Source organism: Oryctolagus cuniculus, chromosome 15 (genome assembly GCF_051225735.1).
Source record: "Oryctolagus cuniculus isolate XC-2025 breed Fujian yellow rabbit chromosome 15, ASM5122573v1, whole genome shotgun sequence".
Classification (NCBI taxonomy): Eukaryota; Metazoa; Chordata; class Mammalia; order Lagomorpha; family Leporidae; genus Oryctolagus; species Oryctolagus cuniculus.
The window spans coordinates 46074337-46089520 of record NC_142881.1 but is presented as its reverse complement, the minus strand read 5'-3'; the positions used below and the strand labels follow the sequence as shown (position 1 = coordinate 46089520).

Here is a 15184-nt window from a genome sequence, read left to right as displayed (position 1 = left end):
CTTCAGATCAGCACAGTTCTGGCCATTGCAGCCAATTGGGGAGTGTACCATCAGATGGGAGACGTTTCTCTCTCTCTCTCTCTCTCTCTCTGCCTCTCCTCTCTCTGTGTAACTCTGACTCCCAAGTGAAAAATAAATAAATCTTTTAGAAAAAAAAGAGTTCAACAAACAGCATAAAAAAAAAAAACCTGATTCTCAATATGCAAAATTTCTTTTGGTTTCCAGCAGTATCTCTGTGATGAGATTAGTTGTGCATTTCTTCATGTTTATCTCACAAATGGTTTTTAGGGTCACGTTGAGCCAGCGCCCGGGCCTGGAATCGGGGCCGCCAGCCGCCGCCCGCCGACCATGGATCCCCGCAAAGTGAACGAGCTCCGGGCCTTCGTGAAGTTATGTAAGCAGGACCCGAGCGTCCTGCACACGGAGGAGATGCGCTTCCTGAGAGAGTGGGTGGAGAGCATGGGGGGTAAAGTACCACCTGCTACCCATAAAGCTAAATCAGAAGAAAATATCAAGGAAGAAAAAACAGATAGTAAGAAGGCGGAGGAGACCATACAGACAGACGAGCCGTCAAGTGAGGAAAGTGATCTAGAAATTGACAATGAAGGTGTAATTGAACCAGACACTGATGCGCCTCAGGAAATGGGAGATGAAAACGTAGAGATAACTGAGGAGATGATGGACCAGGCAAATGAGAAGAAAGGGGCTGCCATTGAAGCCCTAAATGATGGTGAACTGCAGAAAGCCATAGACCTGTTCACAGATGCCATCAAGCTAAATCCTCGCTTGGCCATTCTGTACGCCAAGAGAGCAAGTGTCTTCGTCAAATTACAGAAGCCAAATGCTGCCATCCGAGACTGTGACAGAGCCATTGACATAAATCCTGATTCAGCTCAGCCTTACAAGTGGCGAGGGAAAGCACACAGACTTCTGGGCCACTGGGAAGAAGCCGCCCATGATCTGGCCCTTGCCTGCAAACTGGATTATGATGAAGATGCCAGTGCAGTGCTGAAGGAAGTTCAACCCAGGGCCCAGAAAATTGCAGAACATCGGAGAAAGTATGAGCGAAAACGTGAAGAACGAGAGATCAAAGAAAGAATGGAAAGAGTCAAGAAGGCTCGAGAAGAGCATGAGCGCGCCCAGAGGGAGGAAGAAGCCAGACGACAATCAGGAGCTCAGTATGGCTCTTTTCCAGGTGGCTTTCCTGGGGGGATGCCTGGAAATTTTCCTGGAGGAATGCCTGGAATGGGAGGGGCCATGCCTGGAATGGCAGGAATGCCTGGCCTCAATGAAATCCTTAGTGATCCAGAGGTTCTTGCAGCCATGCAGGATCCAGAAGTTATGGTGGCTTTCCAGGATGTGGCCCAGAACCCTGCAAACATGTCGAAATACCAGAGTAACCCCAAGGTTATGAATCTTATCAGTAAATTGTCAGCCAAATTTGGAGGTCAAGCATAATGCCCTTCTGACAAAGCCCTTGCTGAAGGAAAAGCAGCCCAGATCACCTAATGGATGTCGCAATAATACAAACCAGTGTACCTCTGACCTTCTCATCAGAGAGCTGGGGTGCTTCGAAGATAATCCCTACCCCTCTGCACCAAATGCAGCTGAAGCATTTGACAGTGGTTTGTCATTAGGGTATTCATTCAGATAATGTTTTCCTACTAGGAATTACAAACTTTAAACTTTTTAAACCTTAAAAATGTTTAAAACAAATTAAAAAGGGTGTTAATTCCTCCATTTTTCTTTGCTAATCATTTTGAGTTTTTTTCCTTTGAATAATTGGGCGAGGAAGATACATAAGTACAGAAGATTTATTGCTCTAGTGTGAGTGAAATAAAGGTTAGTAGTTGGCAGCATATATAACTCATTTAAATAGATGAAGGTTTAGTTGGATATATGGTTACTGAGGCATTTTGATTTGTCCTTAAATGCTTTATTTTTCAAAAATAAAGTGATTTATTTCAATAAAACTTGGGACCACCAGTATTTCTGTAGGACCTGGGTAGGGACTGGAAGCACTTGGCAGGGCAGTGGCAGTCTTACCATGTTTTATATGACACGCACCCTTGAGCAGATTACACTGAAATCTCACACTCTGGTGAGGGGATGATTCTTTTGTAATGCTGCAGTAGTGTTGGATTACTTAGCTCTGTTCTTGTCCAATATATCAAATAAATGCTTCATATTATTTCCACAGATAAAATACAGGAGTACTTTTCTTGTTATATTTCTGTGTTTAAGATTACCTTTCCTGATCAAAAACTTCTAAACTCTGTGTCCATTTTCTGTTTGTCATATTTTTCCTCATAATCTTCTTGAGCTCAAGATTTTTCACTAGCAGCCTCACAACTGTCATTATTCACATTGTGCTTGTGCAGGCATATTTATGCTGGGTTCAATGTGATATGTAGTATATACAGTGGTTGTAGAGTAATGCCCTTAACAGCTGTGATTTCATACTTGGCACGAGATCACCTGGTGAACTGCTTTCTGGCAAAAGGTTTTATCTGGAGACATTAGAAGAAGGGACTCCCTTGAGTATTTAGTCCTCTGCTTAATTACCTGTTACAGTTTGAGTTCATCTTGTGGTATTCACCTCCATGTTTCGAATAATGTTAAGGTTTGAGTTACTTGCTATGAGGGGAGCTGATCTCTTGACCCATCATCGAGTTGTAACACAATTGAGAGCCAGAGTTAATCATGACTTATTTCCTGAGGAGCCATTATCTTCCTATGCAAGCTTTTCCTTAAACAACGCAGCCACAGTGCCACCTCTGCTTTCTCTCCTTCCTTCTGCAAAGATAAAATGAGAATAAATTCCATGGAGTACGTTTCTGAAATGGTACTCTTCTGAAATCATAAGTCTTTTCAGGTTGTTACTAAGAAAAAGTTGTGTGCTAATAGAGCATGTTTTTTATAAATCTCTTAAAAACACTAAATTTGAATTTGGGTTTGCTGGTGTTTTTTTGTTAATTTGTGTTCTTTCCTAAAACTTACAGTGTGTGCTTTGCTTAATTCAAGAGCAGTTTAATCTGGATTCCTTACTTGATTTTCTAAATTGTATATTACCTGAGTATATTCTAGTATTTCAATATCAGCATAAACAGGAAAAAGTAAACTTGTTCTTCTGGAAAAAAAAAAAAAAAAAAAAAAAAAAAAAAAAAAACAAATGGTTTTTAGCTTTCTTGTTCTTGTTTACCTTATATGATTTCTTATTAATTTTAACTATTTATTGTTCATTCCTAAGGGATGATTTTTTATGAAGTTCAATATCAGATAAACTTTTGCATGTTTTAAATTATTTTGTCTAACTTTATATTTCATTGAACAAGTTCATCATAATCTTTAAAATCAAAATTGTTAGCTCTATATCTAGAAAATTGGCATCTCTGTTTTATCCATTGTATTTCCACTCTCTTTACTATTGCTTTTAAGTCCTACCTATCACCTTTAAATAATTTTTGTATTGTATTCCAGAAATTGTGAACAACTCTATTATAATAGTTTCCAATACTGTTACCTTCTTCCTGAGAGGACCATATCTATTTTTTTCTTTTTAATATTTATGCATATCTATGAGGGAAAGCAAGTGAGCACTCCAGTTCAAATGTTCATTCTTCAAACGTCCACATGGCTTGGGCTGGACTAGGTCAAACTGGGAGCTGGAAACAAAATCTGAGTCTCCCAGCTGGCTTTCAGGGACTCAAGTACTTGAGTAACGAAAGCTGTTTCCCGGTATGCACATTAGCAGGAAGGTGGAACCTGAAGCCAAGCTGGGATTCTAAACAATTGCTTTGCTGTTGGGGGTGGGACTCCCCACCCAGAATCTTAACCTCTAGGCCAACTACCCACTTCATGATTTCCTCTACGTACCTTCATGCTAGGGAGCCTGCAGTGGAGTTGGTAATTCTGGTAAGGTCCCATCTAACTCTAATTTCCCTCTGTTCGTAGCTTGTGGCTTGTAAGACTTTGTCTTGTGGCTTTGTCTCTTTACCCCTTGAAACATTTCAATAGATCAAATACTGTCTTGCACACTTTTGCAGCTTGGCCTTCATCTCTATCTTAACTCAGCTGAAGAACTTGACAAATGTGTTAAGAAGAATTGCTTCTATTTTGATGTCTTCCACATTCAAATTTTGTCAATGCAGCTAGTGCAAGCAACTAATGCTTTGTTCTTTTTTCTCCACAAGTTCTCCTGTGTTTGGACTAGCCTAGATACTGAACTTCAGTGTGTTCCTAACACTTTTAATTTTCCTCAGGTAGGCATATGCAGAATTTCTTTTTTTTTCTTTTTTTTTTTTTTTTTGACAGGCAGAGTGGACAGTGAGAGAGAGAGAAACAGAGAGAAAGGTCTTCCTTTGCTGTTGGTTCACCCTCCAATGGCCGCCACGGCCGGCGTGTTGCAGCCGGCACACCATGCTGATCCGAAGGCAGGAGCCAGGTACTTATCCTGGTCTCCCATGGGGTGCAGGGCCCAAGCACTTGGGCCATCCTCCACTGCACACCCGGGCCATAGCAGAGAGCTGGCCTGGAAGAGGGGCAACTGGGACAGAATCCGGCGCCCCGACCGGGACTAGAACCCAGTGTGTCTGCGCCGCAAGGCGGAGGATTAGACTATTGAGCCGCGGCGCTGGCTGGCATATGCAGAATTTCGATACAACTGGCAAAACAGCCCCTCCATCTCTGATTTTTTTATAGCCGTCAAGTGTTCCTTAAATCAACAGATCTTTAATGGATTTAATAAAATATTTAATTTTTTAATAATTTGTTTAGTTTTTCTAGTCAGATTGCTGCCCAACTATCTTATTCAAGAGGAGAACTTACCATACTCTGATTTTAAATAGGAAAGAATTTATTTGAAACAATATTGAACAGGATATTAAGATTTCAAAGTAATTTTATGGTACTCCATACATATTTATAGAGGAAGTAAGGGACTATTTTTTTTCAAGTTTCTCTACTGTAGGAAAATTTTATTTTAATGTTCATTATCTGCATTAATATCATTAATTATGAAGTTAATCTTACAATTCTTTTTGGTGAACTTAGATTTAGGCAAAGTCCAATTTAATTATGCACTCAGGTTGAAAGCTACCGACTTTGTATTTCTGTTAATGAATATTATTATATTCTAGGTCATTATTAACTGCAGTAATTCTGTTAATCCCTAGATCTTAGAATGGTCTTATGTAGAAAAAGAGCCACAGTTAAATAAGTTTATGAAATTCTGAAAATTATGTTCCTTCTTTTTATTTGTTTATACTATATAAAAAAGGTAAAAGCTTTTGCAGGCTGGTGCTGTAGCATACTAGTTAAAGTCACTGTCTGTGGTGGGTGCATCCCATACGTGTGCCTGCTCCAGTCCCTGCTGCTCCACTTCTGATCCAGCTCCTTGCTAATGCCTTTGGGAAAGCAGGGGAAGATTGCCTGAGTACTTGGGCCCCTGCACCCACATGGGAGACCTAGAAGAAGCTTCTGGCTCCTGGCTTCAATGAGCCCAGCTGTGGCCTTGTGGCCATCTGGGGAGTGAACCAGTGAATGAAAATCTCTCTCTCTCTTTCTCTCTAATTCTGACTTTCAAACAAATAAATCAATCTCTAAAAATAAAAAGGTAAAAGCTTTCAGAAGTCTTACAGGGATGGCATTTGGCACAGTGGTTAAGTATTTGCTGGCAAAGAGCGCATCTCATATCATAGTACCTGATTAGAGCGCTGGATCCATTCCAGATTTCAGCTTCCTGCCGATGTGCATCCTGGGATGCAGCAAGTAATGGCTCAAGTACTTAGGTCTGCCTCCCATGTAGGAGATCTGCTTTGAGTTCCAGGCTCCTAGCTTCTATCTGGCCCAGTCCAGGCTGTTGCGAGCAATTGGGTAATGGACCAACGAAGAAAAGATTTCTGTCTGTCTTTCAAGTAAAATAAAGTAATATAAACTTATGAAGAATTCTTACAGTAAATAAGCCTCTTACTTTTACTTCAGCATTTTAAACTTTTATCAATGGGCTTCTGCGACAGAGTACCGCACACTGGGTTGTTTAAACAGTAATTATTCTTCCACTGCTCTAGCGGTTATAATTTCAGATCAGGCAGTCAGCAGGGCTGCTTCTTCTGAGGCCTCCCTTTTTTGGCTTTCAGATAGCAATCTCTTCCCTGTGTGTCCCCATGGTCCTTCCACTGTGCATGTCTGTCTTAATCGCCTCTTGTAAGGAAACTTTGCATTGGGAACAAACCGAATGACCCTTACTTAGACTTAATGACCTGTTTCAGGCCTTATCTCCACGTACAGGCATACTCTTAGATACTGAGAGTTAGGACTTCAACATACTGAATTTGGGAACACCCAGTCCATAACAAAACAATTTGATTATAATGTCTGCTGACACCTTTCCAAAATAAATTTGTGAAACATGTCTATGTTGTTTGTGTCTTCTAAAAATACATCTCTCATAATTCTCGCAAATGGAAGTATGAGGAAATATATCCGTTTAAAGGCAGAATATTAAATAGCTTTTGATCCACTAAAATCTGCATTCAGCCATCTGAGGAGTACTCTGCTTTTAATTTGCATTTCTTTAATGACCTAAAGGTGTTGAGCAATACTCATGCTAATTTGGCTTATTTGCCATCTGTATGTATTCTTTTACAAGGTTCCTCATATTCTAAATTCTAAATATTCTAAATTGGGCTGTTTATTTTCTTGAGTTTTGAGAGTTCTTCATGTAGTCTGGGTATTAAGCCTATATCAGATATATTATTCATAAATGTTTTCACCTAATCAAGGAGTTCCTTTGTCTCAACAGCGTATTTTATTTTTAAAAAAGATTTATTGTATTTATTTGGAAGGCAGAGTGACAAAGAGAGAGACAAAGATTTTACTTCTGTCGGTTCAGTGCCAAATGGTCACAAAGTCAGAAATGGGCCAGGCTGAAGACAGGAGCCTGGAATTCTTTCCTTCGGAACTCCATCTGGGTCCCACGTGGGTGGCATGGGCTCAGCCATTTGGGCCATCTTTCCCTGGTGCATTTCTAGGGGGCTGGATCAGAAGTAGAACAGCTAAGACTCCAGTCAATGGTCTGAAAAGGGATGACAGTGTTTCAAACACCAGCTTAATTTTTACATTACAATGCTAGCCCCTTAAGAGTATCTTTTGAAGAGCAGCATATTACAAATTTTGATGAGGTTCAATTTATATTTAAAATGTGTCATTTTATGGATCATGTTTTTGGTATTATCATCTAGGAAGTCCTTTTATAACCCAAGTTCACAAAGGATTTATAATATTTTTTCTTCTAAACATTTTATACTTCTAAGTGTTACGTCATGTTTCACTGAGGTTTTTTTTTTTGTGTGTGTGTGTATTTAGCATAAAGTGCCAACTCACCTTTTCTTCTTTATTCTTTTGCAGATGAATGCATAATTGCTTCAGCACCATTATTTGAGAGATTATTCTTTTACATTGAACTGCCTTTGCACTTGCTATGAAGAGTCTTTGTATGGGTGTCTTTCTGAATTAGATTCTGTGAAAATCTCTATTTTCTTATCTAATTTAGAAGTGAAATGTGCTGGGGCCAATGCTGTGGCACAGCCAGTTGAGCCGCTGTCTAATGATACTGACATTTCATATGGGCTCCTGTGGCGTTCTGCTGTTCCACTTCCAATCCAGCTCCCTGCTAATAATAAGCCTGGGAACATAAGTGGAGGATGGCCCAAGTGCTTGGGCTCCCGCACACATCTGGGAGACCTAGACGAAGCTCCTTCATATTTCCAGACTTTGGTTTGTCCCAGTCCTGACCATTGTGGCCATTTGGGGAGTGAACCAGCAGACAGAAGATTGATTCTTGCCCTCCCTGCCTTTCTCTCCCTCCTCTCTTTCTCTCTCTGTCCTTTTCTGTCTTTTCTCTGTAACTGTGCTTTTCAAATAAATAAATACATCTTGAAAAATGAAATGTGCAAAACAGAGACATGCACTAACAAAATCCAGACCTTCTCAATTGTAATAATAAGTTGCTTTCTCTCCTCTTAACAACAACAAAAAATTAAAGATATAATAGTGTAGTGAATTTCTAGTTCTGTGAAAATTTTGCAGATGTCTTTATTATGGAATATTATAAACAAAATTAATAATAGAAGGCAGTTCACATGTAGAGAACATTTTGAGCAGGAGAAATAGAGTTGAGCAAAAGGTGTGTGAAGAGATTTTCTGCTCCCAGCTGTGAGGAAGTAAATGCAACTGGCCACCATGCTAGTTTGTCACAACTAAAAAGGCAACATAAAAATCAAAACAGAACAAAAAATTGCTTCTTGAAGGTATTAGAGAGATGATGAGGAAACAGGAAATGAGCAATTCTGGTGAAGAGAGGGATCTGTTTAGGAGTGAGATTGCAATTTTTCCTATTGGTTCATTTGCTGATAAAGCATGCATGACAGGAAGCTGAATATTTTGATAAAAGGTCCAATCCAAGGACTATATTGAGAAGCAGGCAAGCCTAATCAAGCCTTTGTTTCTTTACAGAGATGGAGAGAGAAAAATTACTCTAGTGAGTTAAAACTGAGAAGAGATTAAGTAAATGAGTTCATCAATTCATTAAATTTTCCCATAAAAATATTTGCAGATATTCTGAGACCATCTGGGACAAATTCAGACCTCTGTACTAAAAACCAGAACACTTATAGAAAGAAATTAAAACAGACTTAAGAAGGTGGAAAGATTTGCAATACTTCATATCATAAAGCTGGAAATTCTCCCCAATTTTAACTATAGATACATCTGCATTCCAATCAAAATTCCATTGGAAACTTTGTGAATAATAAAAATGGTCAGTTATATTTAACCTTAATTGCAAAATAAACATATTCTGTTCAAAAACTCATAGGAGAACAATTCTAGAGGATTTTTAATACCAGAGAGATATCAAGATGCATTTTATTTTTTTTTTTTTTTTTTTTTTTTTTTTTTTTTTTTTTTGACAGGCAGAGTGGACAGTGAGAGAGAGAGACAGAGAGAAAGGTCTTCCTTTGCCGTTGGTTCACCCTCCAATGGCCGCCGCGGCCGGCGCGCTGCGGCCGGCGCACCGCGCTGATCCGATGGCAGGAGCCAGGAGCCAGGTGCTTTTCCTGGTCTCCCATGGGGTGCAGGGCCCAAGCACCTGGGCCATCCTCCACTGCACTCCCTGGCCACAGCAGAGGGCTGGCTTGGAAGAGGGGCAACCGGGACAGAATCCGGCGCCCCAACCGGGACTAGAACCCGGTGTGCCGGCGCCGCTAGGCGGAGGATTAGCCTAGTGAGCCGCGGCGCCGGCTTCAAGATGCATTTTAAATCTACTTTAATTAAGACAGTATGCTATTGGTGCTAATTTAGACAAATTGACCAGGGAAAAAAATACAGTCCAGAAACACATGCAAAGGCAGTTGAATTATGACAAAGTTGACATTTCAAAATAATGAGACATGATGGCCTTTTATATAAATTGTATTGGGTCAACTGGATGTCTATAAAGGGGAACACAATCATAAAATTCTATGTTATATAGAAAACTGAATTCTTAAAATATAAATTAAGGTAGAACATCAAAATAGGACTTCTTTTTTGAAATAATAGGCAATTATAGTTAATCTTGGGGTAGACAAATAATTCCTAAGCAAAATATAACTAGCACTAATCATAAAGGAAAAATAATACCAAATCAGATCATATTGAACTCTAATTTTTATTTGAACCAAAGATCCCGTCAAGAAATTTTAAAAAGTGGAAAATGATATGGAACTACATTTTGAAATTTGAACATTTATTTGTAATAAGTATGTGCTTTAGTCAACATCAGATAGCAGAACAAAACAAAATATTGGCTAGAATAATAGTTCCAGAGGCTAGAAGTCCTAGATTAAGGTGTCCAAGCATGGTTGGTTCTGGTGAGGACCTTCTTCCTAGGAGGCAGGAACTGCCTTCTGATTTCTATTCTGACATGGCAGAGACGAGGCTCTGACATCTGATAGCTAGCCCTATCATGATGTCTCCAACCTCATTATTTTACCTTGATCTAATTGCTTCCCAGTCACCCATCTGTTAAAACTATCACATGGGGTAGATAGAGCTTCCAGATATAAATTTGGGTGGGTGAGACACAAATATTCAATTCATATAGAATATAGTAGTAAGAAACATTGTTACACAAAACAACGTGGATGAACCTCACCTAGTACTGACTGTAATAAATAAAATTCAGTGTAGTTCAAATAATATGATATCACTTTATCAAGTTCAAAAATTTGCAACATCATTGGCGTTTAAGTAGAATTTACTTTGAAAGAAGTGACTAGAGAGGAAGTAAAGGGGCTTCTATGTGCTATTAATATTCTATTTCTTGCTCATTATAGGAATACATTCATATTGTAAAAAATCATATATGTTTATGTATATCATTTATTAGTATGTATATATGCCTATACAAGTATTAGAAACTTAATTATATATTTTTAAAGTTAAGTGACTAGTTAGAAAAATCATCAATTCACTTATCAAACAGATAAGCCCATGTGAATATTATGTCATTACTAAGTACTATACTAGATGTTTAAGAAACATTAATAGACAACATATAAATGGTTTTATCCTAGTACTTTCATTGCAATATACCATGTTATTACTTATTTGCTATAAAATACCTATGTACTGATACAATATAAAAGATTTATTTAAAATGATATAAAATAGGACTCTCCCATTTTTTCTATTAGCCACTTTTGAAGCAGGATGTCAAACGGGAAAATTTTCATCATTTATCTATATTCTCTTTGAAAGGAAAAGGATCCACACTACAGAAAATTTTTGGTACACACATAACTTAAAATCATAATGTCTGATACTTATATTAAAGCTTTCTGGGGCAAGTAGATTAGTATCTGAATGTTGTTAACAGTTTTATAGGAACATTATTTAAGTACTAAACATTATTTGACTTTGTGAAGTCATCACCTATTTTAAAAAATTTTTTAAAGATTTATTTATTTGTTTGAAAGGCAGAATTACAGAGAGGCAGAGGCAGAGAAAGAGAGAGAGAAACAGAGACAGAGACAGAAAAAAAAAAAAAAAAGAGAGAGAGAGATCTTCCATTCACTAGTTCACGTTCCAAATAGTTACAAGGGCCAGAGATGGGCCAATCTAAATTCAGGAGCTAGGAGCTTCTTCTGGGTCTCCCACATCTGTGCAGGGGTCCAAAGACTGGGATCATCTTCCGCTGCTTCCCCAGGCACATTAGCAGGGAGCTAGATTGGAAGTGGATCAGCCAGGATTTGAACCAGCTCCTATTATGGAATGCTGGCATGGACTGATGGCATTCTACATGCTAAACCACAGCACCCCCACACCTGTGTAACAGATAATACCATGACTTATTTTAGACCTAAGCAACTAGATTAATATCTCTGTTGATCAAAATTTCCAGATGTCCTCTGAGTCGAGGGATGAATATAAAAACAACAAAGAAAGATGAGAATCTGGATTATTGTTTTACTTGTGGCTTGTCCAGTGAAAGAGAAAAGACACAAATACTGCATTCATGTAACCTCCGTGTATTTTGATAATTCAATCCTTCATATTTAGAATACAGAGGTCAGTTAAGAATACAAACTAGATATCAAAATGTGTCATCAAACACAAGTGTATTTACAGTTTTATAAGAATGAATCATTCAAAGCAAAATGTGTTAATACAGCATCAACAGTCAAATACTGCTTGTTAACTGGAAGCTAGGGATCCATGTTTAACACAAATACAAGCAACAAATTTGCAACTAATGATTGTCCTGTTTTATTTATTAAACACTCTGGAACTGCCTTCAATTATAATTTAGAAATTAAAACTTAATTGTTAAATTTGTATTTGGACTTTAGTGTTAATTTTTACCTTTTTTTGAAATTTGAGGGTGAGAAAGAGGAAGAGGGAGGGAGGGGAAGGGGGAGAAGAAGAGAGGAGAAGGAATATCCCCACTAGCTGGTTCACTCCCCAGATATATTCTATAGCCAAAGCTGACCCAGGCCAAAGTTAGGAGCACTGACTCAATGCATGTCTTTCCTAAGAGCGGCAGGATCCAAATTACCTGAGCCACCATCTGATGCTTCCCAGAGTGCCCATTAAGAGGAAGCTGGAACTGGGGGCAGAATCGGGATTTGAACACCAGCATTCTGATTTAGAATGTGCGTGCCTCAACTAGCAGTTTAACTGCTAGCCAAAAATCTTACCCCTTTGTTGATACTTTAAACTTTTAAATAGCTTTCAAATACTATAAGTAGCTATGCAATAAAATACCTCCATAGATACTCTTTCCTTCTCTAGCTATTTGCTTCCACCCTACATCTCCTCACATTGCATTTATAAGCTGTTTTGTTCACCTCTTATATTTGTGTTTCTTGAATTTCAACATGACATTGTTATATTATTCATCTCTGCTAAATTTCTATCTTTTCTTGCTTTTCCCAACATTTTCCTGTAAGATATTTATCTGTTTGAACATAGTTATTTAGTTATTGGAATTTTCTAATAAGTTAACGGAATTTCGGAGTCTGTCATTTCCAATGTGTGTAACATCTTTGATTTTGTTGTTTTTACCTGCTTATCTCGTAGCAGTGTAAGGTGTTTTTTTTCTCGATATTTTGGTCTGTTTTGTATATGGTTTTAATAAATTTTAAAATTCTTTATAGGAGATTGGTGGTAACAGGATGCCAGTGGTGGCTTAACCCACTATACCACAAGACCAGCCCCAACGAAATTTCCCATCTTTTCTCTATCTTTTCCATTTAATAATCATAATTACTCTATAATCTCTGTGTAATATCTCCAACATTTAACCATTTCTAAGTTTGCTACACTTAAATTCAGACACATGAATGAGGGAAAACATAGTGTAGAAAATAACAGAGACTCGGTGAATAATATTCACCTCCAGACCAGGGCACTCCAGTTCCATATCGCTCAATAAAGGTGACAGGCTACAACAGAACTGAGTCTGATTTTGCTACACTATGGCTGGACATACGGCTAGACATGGTCACAAGGTTCCAATAAACTGATAGCAAAACAGGCGTTTCCTTCACACTGAGGATTTGCCCACATCAGGATTTCAAAGGTCTCTGCTTTTCAGCAAAGTGATCATCTTTCTTAATTATGGAACCCCCTTCCTCTTCCTCTCCCTCTCTCCCTGCCGAGCTGATTTACAGCTACCATGGCCACTCTGGAATTCTTTTTGCTCTCAGCTCCTTCCATACCTTTCTGAATATCTTTGTCCATATTTCCCCCTTGCTGCCTACCAAGAGGATGGAATCTGTGCACATACACGCATATAGAATTAACATACAACAGACAAGAAAAACTGATTATAAAAGTTACACTACTTTTAGAATGAATGTCTACATGCTATCATAATCAGGATAATTATTTATTGAAGAAATCCTTTGGAAATGAAAATAGGTTATTGAGTATATAGTAGCATTTGGATTTATATGTGTAAAAAGTGATAATTTAATTTATGAGGTTATTATAATGGTTGATTATTGATTTATTTTTCCATTAGTAATTGGACTTCCACTGTTATTACAAGCTTAAATCAAATTTGATTCCTTCTAAGTTCTTTAGCTGTTTCTTCCTGCTAAAATTGCATTTCAAATTAAGTTTAGTTGGATAAATTAGTTTTCCTTTATTTTCTAATTCATATCTGTTTCTTCTCAAAGACTTCTGAAATGTTTTTATTTTTTAATCTCTTAAGTAGATTAAATTAATATATTAATGCCCTACAGCTCATATGGCCAGCTCTATTTATAGACATTAAAGAACACACAATGATTTTCTGATGATTTTATATTATTATCCACATTATTTTAATGTTATTATATATATACAGAGATACACATTAGCTATCTTAGTAATAATAATATTTTTGTAGTATATTGTATATAAATTATATTGAGGATGGAGCTGTGGCAAAGTAGGTTAATCCTCTGCCTACAGCGCTGGCTTCCCATATGAACACCAGTTCATGTCACAGCTGTTCCTCTTCTGATCCTACTCTCTGCTATGGCCTGAGAAAGCTACAGAAGATGGCCCAAGCACTTTGGCCCCTGCTCCTGGCTTCTGTCTTTGAATTGGGCCAGTTATGTTGTTGCAGCCATTTGGGGAGTGAACCAGCAGTTGGAAGACCTTTCTGTCTCTCCCTCTCAATGTCTGTAACTCCACCTCTCAAATAAATAAATAAAATATTAAAAAAATTATATATCCACACACTTTAACTCGGTGTAGAAAATATTAAACACCATATCACTGTATTTACATGTGATCGTATTAAATGTTTTTTGCTCAATTACAAGAACTGTGAAGGAATTATATTCATCATTCATTAAATAGTTGTACATGCATTTTAGTTATTAATAAAACTTATTTATATAAACAATAATGAATATTGTAATGTTTGCCTTGAAGCATTGCACATGTTGATAAATTTTTAGGTTAATGTGTATTAACAACTTAAACTAAGATTAATTAGATTGGATTTATTATGTGCTAAACTATCATATCTGCCTGGAGGGTACACTTCTAGAAAAAATACTTAACTCTTTATTTACTTCAAATAAGCATGAAAAGTCACTATTTACGAAGAAAATGGAAAATAAGATGTTTTTCAAATGGCTTTTCATGATGCAGTGATACATAATGTATTAAAATATTTTCATGTATATCAAAACAAATATAATTTCTCTTGAACAAAAATAAAAAACAAAAAATTAAAAATTGATACTGCAATTGATATTTTAATGTCATCAAGATTCTCTAAGTTGATTTAACAACTCATTAAATAATATACAACGTAAATTTTTAAAGTGTCACATTCAGCAGATCTAAAATCAAGGTGGGGAGGAATTCATTTTTGGAAAAAGGTGAATAGCTAAGAAATCACAAGAAAATATGAAGCTTTAGTGATAGTAATATTTAGTATCTAGGAAATAATTTTATAAATATACCCACATATTTATAACTGCTCATTTGCATCTTTATGTGTGTATGTACATGTTGCATCTTAATATAAACTACATGTGTCATTGTTGGATATGTTCAGAAAATTTGAAAACAGTATTTTAATGTGCAGATAACAAATGCTGAACTATATATATATTTTATATTTCCAATGATCATTTAA

General features: G+C 37.2%; 1 protein-coding gene across 1 annotated transcript; it reads left to right on the top strand.

The window, feature by feature from the left end:
• Positions 1 to 292: 292 nt before the first annotated feature.
• LOC100349991 (hsc70-interacting protein) lies at positions 293 to 2206 on the top strand. The gene has a single exon (XM_089314071.1). The coding sequence runs from the start codon at positions 349 to 351 to the stop codon at positions 1456 to 1458; it is 1110 nt and encodes a 369-aa protein (XP_089170197.1). The 5' UTR covers positions 293 to 348; the 3' UTR covers positions 1459 to 2206.
• Positions 2207 to 15184: the final 12978 nt, after the last annotated feature.